Source organism: Lissotriton vulgaris, chromosome 7 (genome assembly GCF_964263255.1).
Source record: "Lissotriton vulgaris chromosome 7, aLisVul1.2, whole genome shotgun sequence".
Lineage (NCBI taxonomy): Eukaryota > Metazoa > Chordata > Amphibia > Caudata > Salamandridae > Lissotriton > Lissotriton vulgaris.
Window position 1 is genome coordinate 900,392,494 of NC_141695.1, and position 19,712 is coordinate 900,412,205.

The 19,712-nt window shown below is 46.4% G+C and overlaps 1 protein-coding gene across 2 annotated transcripts in view; it reads left to right on the forward strand.

Moving 5' to 3' along the window:
• Window positions 1-19,712, forward strand: part of MRNIP (MRN complex interacting protein) — a 229,717-nt gene that overhangs the window by 20,567 nt on the left and 189,438 nt on the right. Inside the window, exon 3 of one of the 2 annotated variants that reach the window (XM_086931337.1) lies at window positions 3,664-3,761. The exons of the other annotated variant lie outside the window; for it this stretch is intronic. Coding sequence (XP_086787463.1) covers window positions 3,664-3,761 — 98 coding nt within the window. The remainder of the gene's footprint in view (window positions 1-3,663; window positions 3,762-19,712) is intronic. 2 annotated transcript variants of the gene reach the window in all.

The window sequence follows — 19,712 nt, forward strand, 5'->3', positions numbered from 1 at the left end:
AAACCCGAACACGTGTTCTTGCAAGTGGGTTCCATGACATGTGACGTCAGTTTATTTTCTTTTTGTAATTTATTTCATCGTACATGTTGTAGTTCTTTTTCCCTGGCCATTTCGGCTCCTTGCTTTCCCCCTCCCCCATCTGCAGCGCTGCCTTCTCAGCCCCGTTTCCTTCTTCTATTCCCTCCCGTGTCTCTCTCCAGTTTCATCCTGTCCCCATATAGTCGCTTCCATCCCTATCTATATATCTCTAGTCTTTCCAGTGTTCTCATTTCATCCACTCCACCCTATATCGCTCTCCTCGTCATCCCGTGTATCCAATGTTTACATCTCCTGCTTTGCCCCCCGTTTTCAACGTCACCCCGTGTTCTCTCCATCCACCTCTTTACCTCCCTCGTCCTTCCTCTCTGTTCATGCTCACCCTTCTCTCGCTCTCTTTCGCTTGTCCACTCTCCTATCTCAACTACTATCTCTTTCTTTTCGTCTCTGTGCCCTCCACAGCTCATACCCTCTTGATGTTCCCATCTTTCATTCACAAACCGGCTTAGCTGACGCCTACACACTCATTTATATGTGCACGAAAATTGCGCGCACCCAGTGGCTTAGCCCGTGTGCCCTGGTGTCTAGTTCAGGGACGGACACTGGCCCCTAGCTGCTGTTTTAACTGTGAATTAACAGCAATAACCAGGGTTCAGTGGAGCCTTCCGGGCCCCGGTGCCACTGCACCTGCTGCACCAACGGAAGCTGCGCCCCTGCACGCACCCGAGAACCTGCAGCTCAGTAACATTCCTAGCTATTCTTGCTCTGCAGCTCAGCTCCCACCTATGCGTTATCGTGGCGCCGCAGAGCCCATCGCTCTACTGCGTATAGAAGCCTGGCTCAGGGCCAGTAAAACCACCAGCACACGAGTGCCCCCCTCCTCCTCCGGGCCGTGCAAACAGGCTCGGCCACAAATTACAAGTGTATCAGTACAGGCCTTGCCAGTCCGGGTCTAAACTATTAATATACATAGGCCTAGCCCTATAGAACCCGTCATGACTGGCCTCAAGGGCGTGACGCAGACCACCGAGGCGGGAAGGACTTTGAAGACTTTGAAGACTTTTAGGAACCAATTCTATTTTGAATGCACACCGCATAAAAATTATTGGCACATAAGAAATGTGATACTGCATTTAATCACTGTATACCGACACAAAATGCAACATTTAAGTATTCCTCTCGATGACAGGTGGTCAGGCACCCTCAACCCCTCACCCTCACTCACCCTCAACCCCTCACCCACACTCACCCACACTCACCCACACTCACCCTCACTCACACTCACTCACCCTCACTCACTCTCACTCACCCTCACTCACCCTCACCCCCTCACTCACCCTCACCCCCTCACTCACCCTCAACCCCTCACTCACCCTCAACCCCTCACCCTCACTCACCCTGAACCCCTCACCCTCAACCCCTCAGCCTCACCCTCACTCACCCTCAACCCCTCAGCCTCACCCTCACTCACCCTCAACCCCTCAGCCTCACCCTCACTCACCCTCAACCCCTCAGCCTCACCCTCACTCACCCTCAACCCCTCACCCTCACTCACCCTCAACCTCATGCTAAAGATTTACAAAAAATACCATTAACAATTCTAAAAGCACTAACTCTAATGCTGCGAGACCTATTGCATTTCTAATGCTTGTTCAGCTTGGATCTCATACCTTCTATTAGGACATCTTGATGTCTTTGGTGGTAGAACATTCTCCTAGGTCTGCATCATTGGGCAGTCTCTTGAGCTTTGAACCCTTAGTGCATTGGCAAAAACAGGAATTTGTGTAGAATGAATAATTGGTGTCCTGCCCAAAAAACTGTGGTGGGGACTTTGAGGCGGATGGGAGTCGAGCTGGAAGTGATGGCTGAGTTAGGCCCCTCAGGATATTGTGGCTTGGATTAGGAAACTTAGTGGCCCCAAAATGGAAAGTTTGTGGCACACATTTGTATTTTCTAGTAATAATTTTTTTTTAGCATGTTATTGTAATGATTTTTTCAACAGCGGCTCCTTTGCCATGGCGGAAGAGCTTTGCGCCCTGATCCCAATCCCCCCGCCAGCACCCTCAAAAACGTGAAATATATAACTAGTTTGATTTTTCTATTGACTGTATGCCGAGTTTTGGGGGTGGGACCAGGGGTGACAGTATGGGAGGGGGATTGGTGGGCACAGTGTACTATTATTAGTGTGCGTGACTGTAGACAGACATCTCAGGCCGGCCAAACCGTCATGTGCAGTTGAACTCTCTCCTACCCGAACTGTGTTGCCGGTTTGGAGAGAGCAGTTACAGGCTCCCAGTCTATCTGGGGGTGCAAATTCATTCTCTGGCCAATCCTGAAGCTGCTGTCATGGAGGAGAGCAGCTTCAGGATTCGCATGTTCTGTCAGCTGGAGATTCTCGCCAGACGAGCCAGTAGTACCCAAAAATAGGTCGCCCTGATAACATCTGACTCGCCATTGCAAGTGGGCGATTCTGAGGCATGTCCTAAAGTTAAAGCTTTCCAAGGTGTACAGCTTCCCCTTTGCAAATGGGTTAACACCTCATTTGAGGAGACTGTAATTCTTCAATTGTGTGCATTTGCAGTTACAAACCGCTGATACATTTCATTGTGAATTCTAAATTAAATTGGATGCTAATTTCATGTCCCCTCCTATTTATGATTTGGAATGAGTCGGTAAACCCATTTTGTGTTACAAAAGAACCTTATTGAATCGCAAAATGGGTGTAGTACATGACTGATCACTATTTTCCAGTGCAAAACCTCTGACTTTGTGACACGTATGGTTTGCTACTGCAAACTTGGAAAACCTCTGGCCCTAGAGGTTCTCCGAGTTAGTATTCCTTAACTTGGTACTTAAGGAACTGTGTAATATAAGTGCATTACGTAATACTTCTAAATCCTAGAGATACAAGTAGAATCATTGTAGTTTAAGGGTGCTCTGTGCGGGCATGGTGGTAGCCAAATGTAATGTAGTGCCACTTTGGGGGGCGATATCCGCCCCTACCCTAGGGGTTGGAAGAGCGATTTGGATCAATGCATGGAAGCCGAAAGAGCAGTATACCCAAGTAGAGGATGCCCTCAAAAGTGGGAGAAGGTCTGGGGAAAATGGAACCTATATACAGGAAGCTTGTGTACTCTTCCCCCTCCCACCCCATCCCCCCCGAGATACTCCTCAAAACTCAGTATCGAGAGAGAATACATTGTGATTCAAGCACTTGGTAATACAAGTTGCTATTCCATCCACCTGTTTATGTAAGGAGAGTGACACAGATCGTTGAATTCCAGACTAATACCCACCAACTGTAATACAATGTAATATCTGTAATGTGATGACTGATTTGTTGTTAATAAAACAGAAAAATAAGTGCTCTGTGCATTGAGCTTCACAGTGTGCCTCTCGCTTTCACACCAGTCTTTAAAGTGGCAGGTCGAGTCCCTGCATGCAGTCCAGTGCGTATAATCACAAATCACAGAGCTTCGCAAACCAAAGTCTGCTTTTTTTTTTTTTAAATGATGGCCTTGACACCAGTTTGAAAAGTAGGTTAGTCTAGCCTGAGTAAAAATATTGTGATGTTGTGGATCTTGACTGCTCTACAAGTTCCTGTTCCTTTGTTTTATTTCCCTGTAGACTTACGGTCAGGGCTCTGGAGCAGATTGCAGATGCCATGTGCAAAGATTAAATATGCTGCAGGGTGAGATGGCACTAGCTTCTGAGATGATGGCTGAGTGAGTATCCTTCAGATTAGTGTTCTGGATAATTCATAACTTTGAAAATGGACCACATATATATATATTCCCACCTAACAGTCTTGTACGACCTCAATTCCTGTAACCCAATCATGGTATACTTATAATATCATTGATGTCTTATTATTATATAGCAAAGATTTGAAATTTTATAGTAGTTTCTTTTATTGCTGTTGAATTCACTGGTACATATAAGAAGTCCAAGCATTTGAAGAAATGCTTGAAATGTTCTGTGATGACCAGATGGTTTGTGTCACAGTGAAACAACACTCAGGACCTTCACTTTCCTTTATCTACCTGGGAGTTAGTCTTGATTCACATACAATGACCTGTTTTACCATATTATAGAAATTACAAACCCTAAATGCAGCTATTCCCTCTTATTGCTAGCATTGCCACTCCAGCAATGTGAGTAGCGTGCTAACCTGGCTATAGAACTCGAGCAATTGTGTGCTTCCTTTAGCAGTATGTTGTCTTTGCTATAGGAATCCAGCAGTGTGAGCTTACTATTGGAGAGCTCCACGCCCTATATAGGACTCTTAACAGTGCCCTGTCCAAGCTCAATTGCTCCTCCTTTGTGAAAGTCCTCCAGTAGTGTAAGCAGACTTACTGTCTATACATAAAACAGTGGGGACTTAAAAAAATAACAGAAACTTGCCACTGCTCTAGCACTCCAGTTCTCTTCCAGGGGATTCTCATCAATAGTCATAAGCACTGAAAATACCGGCTCATGCACAGGATCTTAGAGTACTTCACAAAATCTATAATTGTTTTATGTATGTACAACTGAGCAGTATTCTGTAGGAAGGAGTTTCATATTAATGAAAATAATTATGTTTGTAGCCTATAAAAGGCTAAGAAAATGGCAACATTTCATTTTCATATTAAAGCATCTAGTGTAATAAAATAGTCGCCTATTATATCAAAGTGAGTACAGAAAATCCTTCACAAACCTGTTTTTTTGTTGAGGAAATGGAATGAAGGGCAATGTTAGTTGATATACTGCAATGTAAAAGCATACAACAGCTATCACTGTGCCTTTTAGGACCGGACTGTTCGCTCTGTGTCCCATCATGCCCCACAGGTAGGTCAGATAAGTTTTCATGGTTCCTTGTAATAGGATCCTGTGGCAATGAGCTCTGCCTTTTTGGCGTGGTTTCGATTGGAGATCTTTCTAAACCATGTCCTTTTTTTTATTACCTCAATGTCTTTTTTTAAAATCTTTATTATAACAAAAGACAAGCAATACAATCGACCAAAAGAAGGGAAGGCACAGTATTTCTCCAATAACATTGCAGTATCTATCAATAAAATGTCCACCATATTCTATAGGCCTTACAGCATGTCACATATATCCAGCGTGATTTGAACCCCCCCCCCCCAACAAAATAGCTATAAGACAAAACAAAATATGAAAATTAAATAAAAAGAATAACAACAATCATCTTTTGTATGGCACAATCCAGGACTGTACAGTCATGTCTCAATAATGAGTAATGTTCTGCTCATTATGCGTCTCGCCCCATCGAACCCTCTCCGAATATCATATCAATCACTCTTAGTCAGTAAAGAATTTCGCAATGGTTCCCAAATGTCTCTGGGCCTCAAAATCATCTGTAGCTCTTCCGCATAGTTTTCCAAGTTATCTCTGCAGTACACCAGATCTTTTATCCATAGATCAATTTTCGGTTGACGCCTGCCCCCCATGAAATCGCCACTCTTCTTGCCGCTAACAATAAAGCCAGGCGCAAAAACTTGCCTCTTAATCCCTTGATCTGAGGCACACAGCAGAGCAGGCATATAAGAGGGGTACACTGAAGCTCCACACCCACCATTACTTTTAAATGATCCACCACCGCTTTCCAAAACTCAGACACGCTCCAACATCCCCACGACAAGTGTATAAAATCTGCATTCCCTTGCCCACAACGCACACAATGATCAGATGCACACAAGCCATATCTATGCAACCGTGTGGGAGTGTAATACACTTGGTGTATGTATTTAAAATGTATAATGCGCAAGTTCCCATTCATATTGAGAGTCCCTGTTAATCCACATATGTATTTCCAATCCGCTTCCGAGATCGGATCGGGCAAACACTCATTCCATCTTTCCCAGCTCTCATCGAACGCACCCACACTTTCGTCTTTAATCATCCTATATAGTTTGGAAATTAGCTGCTTGTTAGTAGGAGTGGTGAGTGCAAACTGCAGTGATAAAAGAGCGGGGTGTTCGTTTGGATAGGTGGTATAATGCACCTTGGCCGCCTGTCGCAAGCGATGCATTTAAAACACTGCATTGTATTGCGTTTTAATCCACTGGCCACTCACCCCTGGGCACTTTTCTCCTGAAAACTTTGCTGGAATTTCCACCGTACAGCGGATCTTAGCGCTGCTACGGGTAGGGCAAACATCGCCGCCATCGCGCGCCAAACCCCCTGGACACGCCCACTTCTTGAAGCCATGCCCACTCTACCCCAGGCTTCTTAAGTCGCGCTGAGTTACTAGTCGCGCCATAGATACCTAATCTCTCCTGAGGCGGAAGCGGGGAGAACTTGCTCGTATTTACTTTTAAAACACTGCATTGTATTGCGTTTTAATCCACTGGCCACTCACCCCTGGGCACCTTTCTCCTGAAAACTTTGCTGGAATTTCCACCGTACAGCGGATCTTAGCTCTGCTACGGGTAGGGACAAACATCGCCGCCATCGCGCGCCAAACCCCCTGGCCACGCCCACTTGAGGCCACGCCCACTCTACCCCAGGCTTCTTAAGTCGCGCTGAGTAACTAGTCGCGCCATAGATACCTAATCTCTCCTGAGGCGGAAGCCGGGAGAACTTGCTCGTATTTACTTTTAAAACACTGCATTGTATTGCTTTTTAATCCACTGGCCACTAACCCCTGGGCACTTTTCTCCTGGAAACTTTGCTGGAATTTCCACCGTACAGCGGACCTTAGAGCTGCTACGGGTAGGGACAAACATCGCCGCCATCGCGCGCCAAACCCCCTGGCCACGCCCAAATCGTGAGGCCACGCCCACTCTACCCCAGGCTTCTTAAGTCGCGCTGAGTTACTAGTCGCGCCATAGATACCTAATCTCTCCTGAGGCGGAAGCCGGGAGAACTTGCTCGTATTTACTTTTAAAACACTGCATTGTATTGCGTTTTAATCCACTGGCCACTCACCCCAGGGCACTTTTCTCCTGAAAACTTTGCTGGAATTTCCACTGTACAGCGGATCTTAGCGCTGCTACGGGTAGGGACAAACATCGCCGCCATTGCGCGCCAAACCCCCTGGCCACGCCCACTTCTTTAGGCCACGCCTCCCACCTCCCTATATCAATGTGCATTCCCTGGACGCGCAGTGGGCGCGCCGCCAGCGCGCCAAAGGTAAGCCCGTCTGGGCCCGTCCGCGCCAGGCCGGGCCCTGGGCCCCACACCCCTGGAGAAAACGCTCCACCATTGCGGGTCTACTCATCTGACATGCTACGCTCCTTGCGACTCCCCGCCAAACACAACTGTAAGATCCTACAGAATGACAGGCTGAGTTCCATCTCGTGTCCCTCCTGCAACTTCCAGCTTGAGGTCCCCCAGCTTTGCCGACACCTTTCCACAGGTTGCCAGCCGATATACAGGCGGCTTCTTGGTAGCCTAAATTGCCGGTCTCTCAGCAAACACAAAAGAAACATCTACGACCTTCTGTCTGAAGACACACTGGACGCGTTGTTTCTCACAGAGATGTGGTTACATGACAGTGCGGGCCCTGATATTGCAGAAGCCTTACCGTCTAACTATGCGATTATCAGAAAAGATCTAGCAACAGGAGTGGGGGGAGGCATAGCAGTCATTCTAAAAAAAATCATTTCAATGTACCTTGGAACCGGTCTTCTAAATGCCTGCGAGATGGCCCTTTTTAAACTCCAACTACACCCGAATTTCACCTTCACTGGTCTTTTGATCTACAGACCACCAGGTCCCGCTCAATCCTGGGCGACCCAATTTGTGGACTGGACTGCTTCGGTTCGGATTAACTATAGCAACCTGTCCATCATAGGAGACCTGAATATACACCTTGATGACCTACTGAATAAACTAGGCAGTAATTTAATCCATGACCTTGCTGCCATGAACCTTACGCTGTGGAACTCGGGAGCAAAACACAAAGGTGGTCATCTCTTGGACCCTATTTTTTCCAGCATTTCCCTGTCACACTGCCCTCCAGCCCTGCCCCTACACTGGTCAGACCACTTCCTAATCAAATTTAGCGTGCCCAATCCAATGGCTATTAGGCCTTCCAGCTCGCCACTACAGCCCCGTAACAGGAATTGGAAGAAGCTGGATATAAATCACTTCATCTCTGTCTTAGACTCTGCACCCCTGGGCGAGATATTTGACACGGAGGACATGGAGGTAGTAGCCACTAAGATTAACAATTGGCTTTTAGGAGCCTTAGACACATGTCTGCCTCTGGCTCACGAAAAAAAATATAAATCCCACAATCCTCCAGTGCCATGGTACAATGAATCACTGAAGGCTGTAAAATCCAAGTGTAAACGCCTGGAAAGTCTCTGGAGGAAAGACTATTCCCCTGCAGCTGGCTCGACTTACAGAAATGAACTCAAGCTTTATCACAAAGACTGCACCACAGCCAGAGCCAGTTACGTGGCAAAGACTATTGCTGAGGCCACAAACAAATCTAAAGTACTGTTCAATCTAGTAAAGGATTTCGCGAGCTCTAACAACACAGCCAAACCTCTTCCGTTGAATGATGTTCAATGTGAAGAACTGGCACAGTTTTTCACAAACCAGATTGAGACCATCTATCAGGATATCGTCAGACAACATCAGACACATGCCGCAATGAACCCAGATCTCAACCCGAGGGAGGAGAACACCTCCTGTTCGCCAGACCTGTCCTATGAGCCACTGACATCCTGGCCTGAGCTAAACGTTCAGGGCCTTCAAGTTATCTTAGGGAAACTGAAATCGGGCTCTCAAATCGACCCCCTCCCAATCTCTGTACTAAGACTTTTGGACACTCCACAACTTTCTGTAATTTGCCAGACTCTGAATCTATCCCTCTCCACCGCAAAGGTTCCATCTATGTGGAAACATGCCATGGTCTCACCACTGCTAAAGAAACCATTGGCAGACCCCAAAATCCTGTCCAACTTTCGTCCTATATCCCTACTACCTGCGTTCTCCAAAGTTTTGGAGAAACACGTCCGCGGTCACCTTGCTAGGTACACGGAGGTAAATGACATACTTCACCCTTCCCAATCGGGCTTTCGCCCTAGCTTTTCGACAGAGACGACATTGCTCGGGGTGATGGAAAATCTTCGCCTCCTGGTCGACAGAGGGGATTCTGCTGCGCTGATTCTTCTTGACCTCAGCGCAGCATTTGACACCATCTCCCATAACATTCTGTTAAAATCACTCTCTGCCATGGGCATCAGGGGCAATGCATTGGACTGGATTTCATCATTCCTGAGACTTGGGACATTTCAGATCGCTTCCAACACCTCGGCCTCAAAGTCCATCTATCCTCCTCTGGGGTCCCCCAGGGCTCAGTGTTGAGTCCTCTGCTTTTTAACCTATATGTAACCCCTCTCGCCCAGATCGCCGAAGCAGAAGGTTTAAACATGTTCACCTATGCGGATGATTCTCAGATTGTTTTTTCACTCTCCAATGGTGATCAGGACTCCTCCTCTGGCCTGCAGATAGGCCTTAGGAAAATTGCAACTTGGATGAGTGATAATTTACTCAAACTGAATGGTAATAAAACGGATGTTTTAATACTGGGCCCAAATCACAATCTTTGGAACCCAAGACACTGGCCCTCAGAAATGGGTTCATTATCCACCCCATCGCACCAAGTACGCAATCTGGGCATTATCATTGATAATGGCCTAACCATGGAGCCCCAAGTTACCAACTTAACATCTACCTGTTTCACCATTCTGAGGTGGCTCAGGAAAATCATCTGGATGCTGCCTGACGACACAAAGAAGTCTGTGGTCAACGCACTGATCACCTCCCGTTTAGATTACGGAAATGTCCTCTACTTGGGGTCATCACAGGCAGTCATGAGACGCCTTCAACTTGTTCAAAATGCCGCTGCAAGACTACTCTGCAAGTGTCACAGAATGGAACGAATGTCTGGACATCTTAAGGCACTCCACTGGCTGAGAATCGACAACAGAGTCAAATTTAGGACATTGAGCCTCATGCACTGAATTAAATGGGGAAATGCCCCCAGATACCTACAAACCCTCGTGCAGTCCTACACGCCGGCTCGCTGCCTGAGATCTTCATCTCAAGGCCTCTTTTGTGTGCCCAAAGTGCGCCGAGCGAGGATTGGAGGACGATCATTCTTCCTGTTGGGCCCCAAACTCTGGAATGCTCTCCCACTGAACTTAGGTTTGGAAACCCGCTACATCTACTTCCGCAGAGCCATAAAAACATGGCTTTTTAATCAGTAAGTTGCTCCAGCCCCTCCTCAGAGCTTTATAATCTGCTCACTGATATAGTACCTTTTTAGCGCCGGGAAACCCTTCTTGGGTAGCTGTCGCGCTTTAGAAGCCAAATAAATAAATAAATCAATTGCAAATCTAAAGAGCAGTGACTGGTTACTGACATATTGGAGATCGGTTTGTGTAAGGAAAGAGCCATCTTGATAAATATCAAGCTTGCGTTGAAGGCCGGTCTCGTGAAGCAACCCCATGAATGGCGCCTCTATTGTGACAGACATGGCTGCATGGTGCTCTAGGTACATATTTGGCTCTTATAATGGTAATTTCCGCGCCAGCTGTCCTATCTTTTGCCAGTCGGAAATAGTAACATCCACGAGTTTATTTCTGTTCACTGGGTGCCTCGCGCCTGATGGGTGAGAATGCTATGTAACGAAACCGGCGCCGCGTCTCCCTCCTCCACCGCAACATGAGAAGTGTACTCATGCGGCCTGTACCAATAAAACACATACTGGGCCTGAGCGCTCAAATAATACTCATAAATGTCCGGTGCCCCGAACCCACCACTTTCGTACCTCCTAGTAAGGACCGACCATTTAACACAGGCGTGTTTGCCCCCCTTCCCCCCCCTCTCTGCCCCCCCCCCCCCCCCCAAACCAACCTGAGCAGCTGTCTGCGGAGGTTTCTGAAGAACCCCATCGTTAGTGCTACTGGGATATTAAGAAAAAGGTACAGGAACCGCTGTAATACTACCATCTTGAGAAGCGCAATGCGATCTGCAAGAGATAGCGGCAATGAAATTCATACATCCACCTGACTCTCCAACTTCGTATACGCCCTCCCAAAATTCTCCCTGATCACCGTACTCGGATCCCGATGAATCCAGACACCCAGGTATTTCACTGGGTCCATGGACCACACAAGTGGGAATTCCAAATCTGGCTGTACCGTGGCAGTCGTTAGCGGGATAATAATAGATTTGTCCCAATTAATACAAAGGACAGACAGGTGGCCGAAACGAACATATTCACGAAGTAGCAGTGTCAGATACCTGGAGGGTTCCTGCACAAACAGCACCATGTCGTCAGCATAAAGCGAAACGGCGACTGTTCGATAATTGAAATTAAGCACAGTCTCCCGGGGCCGCTGGTAAATGATGCAAGCCAAGGGTTCCAATACCATCGCGAACAGTAGTGGTGAGATAGGGCACCCCTGACGCGTGCCCCTCTCTATGGAAAATGGTTCAGTGGCCAGCCCCCAAACTCATACTCTAGCTGTTGGATCTGCATAAAGTACAGCTATCCACTGTAAAAAATAACGGCGGGAACCCCATACGACGCAGAGTATAATACATATACAACCATTCCACTGAATCAAACGCTTTGGCAGCGTCTAATAATACTGCCACCGCTGACATAGTTGGTTCAAGAACATGAAACATGGAGAAAACAGTTCGTAAGTTGTGTGAGGTTGATCTTTTGGGTATGAAACCCGACTGATCGGTCAAAACTAGACACTGCATCAGGGGTTGTAGTCTGATCGCCAAGATCTTACCCAGTATCTTGGCGTCAATGTTAATCCGCGACAATGGACGATAAGAGTCACACCTGTCCGGGGGCTTGTCTTTTTTAAGCAACGTGATGATCAATGCCTGCCTGAGGGACGGTGGTAACTTCCCTGAGTCATGCGCTTCCACGTACATCTCAAAAAAATGCGGCGCAAGGAGATCAACATATTTCTTATAGATCTCTACCGTTAGGCCATCAGGACCAGGTGCCTTACCATTTGTTAACGCCGAAATTGCTGTTTTAATATCCTGCTCGTCTATTGGTACACATAAATACTTTCTATGCACATCAGAAAGCCATGCACATTCTCATTCTCAAGATACGACTCCAATTCAGCATCCGAGGCAGCTCCCCTCGACTTATATAAATCGGTATAAAAATCCCAAAACTGCTCCGCAATGGTATCAGGGCGAGTATGTTCCCTACCATGTTTGTCTACAATCCTATCAATGTGCGTCTGCTCAAGTCGCTCTTTAATTTTAAACGCCAGCGTGCGTCCAGGTCATCCTCTCTCCCCATAGCGCTTGGCGGTGTGTCTACGCGTCAAATATTTGATCTCAGTTTCGGCCAACTCATCCTAATCCTTAAGTAATTCCTGTATGTGTGCTAATTTTCCCACCGCAGGTGCCTCCGGGTACTCTCGTTCCATTTCTCATAGTTTGTCTTCAGTGTTTTGCAATTGTATCCTCAAATCCCTCAGTATGCCCGCCAAAGTGCTGATACATAGCCCTCGGATCGTGACCTTATTGGCCTCCCAGAGTGTCGAGTCCTTATCTACAGTACCCTTATTAAGAGTAAAATATTGTTCTATGGCTGCTCGTACTGTTGTGTCATAAATTGGGTCAAGTAGAGCCTCGGACCTCAGCCGCCATGTAAAGGGGCGTCGGATAGCTGCCGGGATCACTATATCCATTTGTCCTGGCCAAGTTCCTTATGTCCTCCACCCAATCCATAATCTCTACCCCAATCAGCCAGTAGTCCAATCGCGACCAGCTCCCATGCGATGGTATCGCGTGCATGCCCTCTCTCACCAGCGAATTCCGCACTCGCCAAGCATCACACAGTCCAAACTCTTCCATAGCACCACCAATATTTCTAGCGACCTTAGGAGTGCGTTGAGAAATGGGGCTAGATTTGTCCAGCTCGGTGTTCAGGTATGTGTTTAGATTCCCCCCCCCCACCCCCCCCCCCCCATATGATAGGGGCCTCCGGCCAGTCTCTTATCATACCATACATTCTTCCGTGTCCTCCAATCCAGACACTCCAGTCGTGTCATCTTGTGCCTTACGCCGAGGCCCGCCCTTGCAAATGTGTTTCGTAAATTTCAAAGCAGATTTCGCATCAGTGAAAAAGTGTGCTTGTTCCTCATTTTTTGATTTTTAATTTGGCCGGATGTATCATGGCGTAAGGTACCAATGCGGCCCTCAGCAGTTTCTTTACTGGCACAAACTCCCTTCTCGCCGCTTGGACCGTCGGAGTGTAATCCGGAAAAAAGGACAGCGTGTCGCCTTTATATACAACTGGGTCCTTGGCTCTAGCCTCTCTCAGCACTGCATCTCTGTCAGCATAGTTCAATAGGCGTGCAATAATCAGGCGGGCGGTGCACTGGGCTTAGGCCTAGGTCCCAGCGAGCGATGTGCACGTTCCATAATCATCACCGCGGAGAGTGCAGGTCCGAATAGCTCACGCAGCAATCCATCTATGAACGTCTCCATCTTTGAGACTGGTGTGGACTCTGATAATCCAATAATACGTATGTTGTTACGCCTTGATCGCGCTTCTAAATCTTTGTTCTTTGTGCTAATCACTTCCAGTATCTTTTCCATCCGTAAGAGCTGCGTACGAGATTCAGCTTGTGCATCCTGCGCGTCCGACATGCGATTTTCTAAAACATCCAGTCTGTTCTCATGTTTCTCGACTTCTTTACCATGTCCAGCCCAGTTGCCAGTGCATCAATTTTGCTGTTTATCTTTCTCATGCCGGCCCTTACATCAAGCAAAATGGTCCTGGTGTCATCCCCCGCACTCTCCGCAAGTCCCGACGCCTCACGCATCTCCACCTGGTCTCCCATCCCATCAGTGGCACGAGTGCTGTGTTTGTTCTTAAACTGTAATTTAGCCTGTTTGGGGTCCGTTTTGCCCATATTGAGGATGTTTCTCTGGATGTCGCACGCCACCTAGTTCCACAGCCCCGCCGGTGTTGTGCCACGACCGCCTCAGCGTGTGAGGAGGTATGTCCTCACTTCAGCGCCACCCGCACCCTGCACACACAGCAAAGTCCAGATTGGCAATTCCCTTATGTGATAGTTAACTGTAGCCGCTAGTGTTCATCAGGGATTTTCAGAGCTGGTCAACTGACCAAAGGTGCCACGCTAGCCAGCGACCAAGCTCCAGTGTCAATCAGACCGTGGTCCGTTTTAGGGCACCTGTACGAACCAGAATCCACAGCAGTCTCTCTTGCAGGTTGTAGAGCTCAGGTGGCTCTGCCGTGCCCCCCCAAGCAGCCGTCCCCCCATGCAGCCAAGTAGCTCCCCGCAAGGCCCTGGTCCCTCCAGCCCACTAAGTCAGCCAGCAGAAGTCCGGTAGCGTCCCCAGCCACAGAGGAGCAGGCAGCACGCACCCAGGGCACACAGCAAGCAGCGCCGCGACCCTGCACCCACAGCGGCCCAGGCCCCCACCGGCCCCACCCCGTGTATGCGGCAGCGCCCATAGAGGACCGCCCAGCCGGCCCAGGCCCAGCCCGCACCAGCGCCGCACTCACAGTACCGCTCTACTCCCACTCTGTCCTTCAGCTTCCTCTGGCCAGTCCCCTTCTGCCGTTCGTCGCAACATCCACAGGTCTCTGCACCGGGCGTCTCTCGGCCCAGGCCACCTCTCCACGCAGAACAGTCCGCTCGCCTCGGGGAAAGCTGCTCGCCGCAGCCCTTCCGCAAATTCCACTGGTGCAGTCCGCCCCAGCAGTCCACGCAGTCTTCCATGTTAGGAGCCCAGAGCGGCTGCCATCAATCTCAGACCTGGTAGCATATGGTCCGGCACCCCTCGACTGCAAGCAACCTCGGCACAGCAACCTCGGCACAGCAGCCTCCACCTATCGGGACCAAAGACTTCCTTCAGAGCGGCACCATTTTCTCGCCCGGCCCGCCTGGAGATCGGCAGTTCCGTGGTGGGCACGCCGACACCTACCACACCAATTTGTGCCTCGTACCCCAGGCGACGTCCCAGGGGGGTTTGCAGCACATAGAGGGGGCATTAAAGGATGGGATTTATCAAGTGGAATGTCCGGCGCGCGGAGCTCCCTCACCAGGCAGCCATTCCGGTCCTCGCCGAAACCACGCCCCGCCCCCCCAACTCAATGTCTTATAAGAGTATGATTAAATATTTTTCTGACTGTGGAGTGCCTTGCTTGGGTTAAGCGGGTGGGAGTTGGCTTAGTTAGACTCTCATAGAGTATGTATTGTATGCTTGCCAGAATCTCATTGTTCCAAAAAGTGCGACCACTGTCATTATTTCTCTTGGAGATCCCTGAAGGATATGCAGAAAATCCAGCTGTAAGCCTACATGAAAGGCATCCAAATGCAGCTGTTGGAACATATGAGGGCTATGGAAAGGTCCCCCTTCACTCGGAGTTTCTCTTCCTGCTCCAGGGACTATTCTAGGGTTAGATCCAAGGATACTCCTCTTCAAAGGAAGAGGAGCCACTCCCACTCAATGTCAAGTGGGGCATCATTCCAACACGCTCGCTGTCGACAGGTATGCTGTTGAGGCAACGCATGACGTCAATTTAGTCTGGGTGGTCGAAGCCTCCATCAACGATAATACAACCTGTGGCATGGGCACCCAGTACTTGCATGATGTTAAAGCCATGTTCGACATCAAGGCCACTATCCGCATTAGGGGCAAGTCACATTAATGTGCAAAAAACATCCTCTAAACAATTGCTTTTATCTGCTGATTGGCTTTGAGAACTAAGGTAAAGAAAGTACCTCTAATTTTGAGAATTCTCAAACCTATTACCTATCTAGAAAAGTCACTGGAGTTTTTCTTTCCTGCACACCTTTGCCAAGGGGTTCAAAATCTCCACACTTCTCTCCAAGCACTCCTACTTCTCCTATGCCTTTGTTTGCCTCCAGCGCTTCCACAGCTGATTCCTCCCTCTGCTCAAAAAAGACCTGCAAGTAAAAGGAATCCCCACACGTTCACATTCCAGTCTTGTAAGGCATCTGAAGAAGTCTGGGGTCTTGGTCTACAATATCTTCCAGAGAGAGGGCCAAAATAACTTCTATAGAGATCAACCTCACACCCCAGGCATTCGGGACATTCTGGAAAATTCCTTACTTGCGAGCGTAAATGTTTTCTATCCTGTTCTTATTCCTCATGTTGCTCTTGTATCAAAGACTAATCCCCAACACTGATTAAACTCTTGCAAGAGTATCGCCTTTAGATTACCTGACTACTTTCAGTGAAGTACTAGTTAGAGAGGCAGCAAAGCTAAATATATCTATGCCAACTCCAGCTACTAATACTACTACTTCTGTGCTATTGGAGAGACATTAGCGAACAGCACCTAAGCTTCTTCTAATGTTGGCTCCTGGATTGCCTGACCCTGCTATGCAGTTAATCCTCTCCCGGGCTCCGTGATAGTATATGCTGCAAAGAAGGCTCATACAGTCACTCCTTCTTCTGTTCCACATAACAAGTAACAAGTAGATGGATTAGGTGTGAAGAAAAATGATCGGAACTTCAGAAACCGCAATGAAGTCTGCAAGTGCCACTGATCTTTTGGATAGATACAATAGATTACTTTGGGACGCTCTCGAAATGGTTGCAGAAAAATTGTAAACTGAAGACAGGCAAGATTTTTAAGAAATCCTTAATCGGGATATACTTGTCTCAACCAAATAATTTGTGTGGCAGCAGACACATTAGCTCAACAATGTATATTCAATCTGCCATTTTCAGGAAACTCCTTTGACACCCATGCAGATGATGAGATGAAAACCGAGTTGGAGACATTAAAAGCAATTGATCTTGAGGGGGAAAAAAGGATTTAGGAAGTGCAATAGGTAAAGTGGCAGATTTTTCTTTCTGCAGAGGTTTCAAGCCCTTTAACAGTCACACCAACCCCATCAGAAAAAGTCAAATCAACCTTGAAAGCCTTTCAGGGGAAGAGGAGGACAACAACCATCTCCGGCCGCCCCTACCAAACGATGACTTCTCCATTCCCTCCTCCAGTTAGTCACTTCTTGGTTGGGGATGGGTATAGTCGGGCATCTTCAAGAGTGGCTCTTGTTAGCAACAGACAGATTGGTCTTAAATATTGTTCAGAATTGATATTCCCCTCTATTTAAACCCATCCTCCCATCAAAAAAAACTTCTAATTGTAATCTGGTTCAAAAGAAAGGGCACAAAAGAAGAATTCAGACCTATTCTCAGAATAACACAAATGTACATACTGAGAGAGAAATTCAGAATGCTGGCATTACACCAAAATTACCATCAATTACACCAAGCTGACTGTATGTGTGCAATAGACAGGATGCCTACTTCCACATCCCCAGAATAAGGAAGCCTTGTTGTAAGCAGCAACCCTTTCCAGTATAAAGTTCTACAACTTGGATTAAAGTCAGTTCCTCTAACATTCTCAAAGTGTAAGGCTGTCATTGCAGCACATCTCAAGAGATAATATTTGTCTAAGCTAATAACGGCAGCATCATCAGAAGAAAGTCTAAAACGTTTTCAAGTCACTTCGGAACATAGGAAGGAATATGCAATCTGGATGCAGTATTGGATTCTATCCTATATCTCTCTAGAATCTCAATCTATTACAAACTCCTCAAATGCTGGCAAGACAGAGTTCATTCCTCATAGGATACATCGCTTCCTGCATTTTTCTGGTTGCTCATTCAAGACTTTATATGAGTGTACTGAAGAGACAGTGGTTCATGTGGACAATGTACAGGATACTTAATATTATTGATGCGCAATTGCAGTTACCATTGCTATAGCGATGCTGAAAAAGACCAATCACACAGAATGCAATACACAGGACAATAATTGTGCAAATAATATATAGGGAAAAATTGGTAAAATGCCATAAAATACATAGTTAGAAACTAGAATGTCATTCAATACAGCAAAATCATTTAAAAAATGGCTAAGGAAAATCAAAGTCCCTAAGGCAAATGGGAAAATTCTTTCTAAATTCTAATAGTAACACAAACATCTCTAGAGGAAAAGGAAAAGTCTCATAGCTCACTCCCATAATGAGGGGATTTATGCACATTTTTACTTAGCTAATGAGAAGTTTCTTGACATGGTCCAAGACAATGTGACATTAACCAATTACAAACATGTCATAAAATGAAATGAAATACATTTCACCCTTTTCTTCTTGTGAGGCTCTTGTTGCTGTCTGGAAATGTACCATACATTATGTTTAATTTACTAGCCAATAAGCATTTTCAACTATGCAGCTTCAACAAACCATAGCCAGAAGAACCAACCACCAGAAATGACTATTTGACAATACTCAGAGAAGTTTTTTTCCCAGTACATTAGCTTGAGGAAAGTTATCAATTTGTCACAGTGACCTGTCTGCAGAAACCAGGAGTAGAGAAGACATTCAGGGAGGCCTGGTTGGCAGGGGAAATGAGCAGAATCAGTTGTGCGCAGTACATCAGAAACAACATCCATTTAGCTAAAATAGTGTTGAAATAAAAAAAAGTTTCACAACTAAAACATTAAATACACTTCTATATAATTAAGAAATATCATTCAAAGTGCACAAGTGCAAAATATATTCTTTGGTTAGTATTATAATTCAGCATAAAAATCATTAGCGTCAAAAATAATTTCTCAGAAAATTGCACATGGAAACCTTTTACACCCCCCTCCCCCTCGATTTCCTCATAATCACAAAACCACATTAATAAATCTTTATTAATCAGCCATTAGCTTGAAGTCATCATCTTAGCTATTTTCGAGATGTTATTCTGCCATTTTCATCTCCATCAAACATTCTAGCTCCATTCCCATGGAATCTTTTCTCTTCTTCAACCTACTACCTTAACTTCATTTAATTACACACTTAATAAAATTATTCGAAAGAAATAGAATTAGGTCACAAATCATTATTTTTGTAGGGATTAATATAATTTTAAGTGTTACCTCCCACATCACTCAACCATTCACCCACTAGATTTTTCAGAGCGTTAATAAATTATTGAATCAAGAACCTACACTTTCCCATAAACCAGGTTCCACAAGTGAGTTTATCACATTAGAAATAGTCATATAAAACTCAATTACTCCCGTGTTATGTGGCACATATACACAATTCTTCACCAGGATAATATCTAATGCTAAATGATTCTGCATATTTATTGGCCTCTTTGCACGCATTTCTTCATTAACGTTTCTAAAAGCTCCTGATGTATATCTGCTGCCTTTCTATCTACTAAAGTTGGAAGATGGCTAATTTTGAAATCGTTTATAGCAACTCCTACTTAAGGAATAATAGCTCCTGATGAATCTAAAACTACTGAACCAAAACTCATTTATTGTTCTACTAAAGCAAATTGCATCATCAGTCTCTTCCACATGATTAATCCTGGAAACACTAAAGCTATATAGAAAGCATCATTCCAATTTTTATGTTTAAAGTATTTTATTCGGCACAACATGCTGGGACAAACACACATCTTCAAAAAGCGATATGACAGGGCGAAAAAGCCCAAATCTCAGGGGCACCATCAGCAAATATCGTCTTTATGGGCTACGCCCTCACAGTGATATATGGCATGCGTTGTCGCAGCATGAAATGACATTTCCCGTGCAGCCCTCCCCCCCCCCCCCCCCAAACCCCAACAACCCAACTCCCCATACCCAAACCC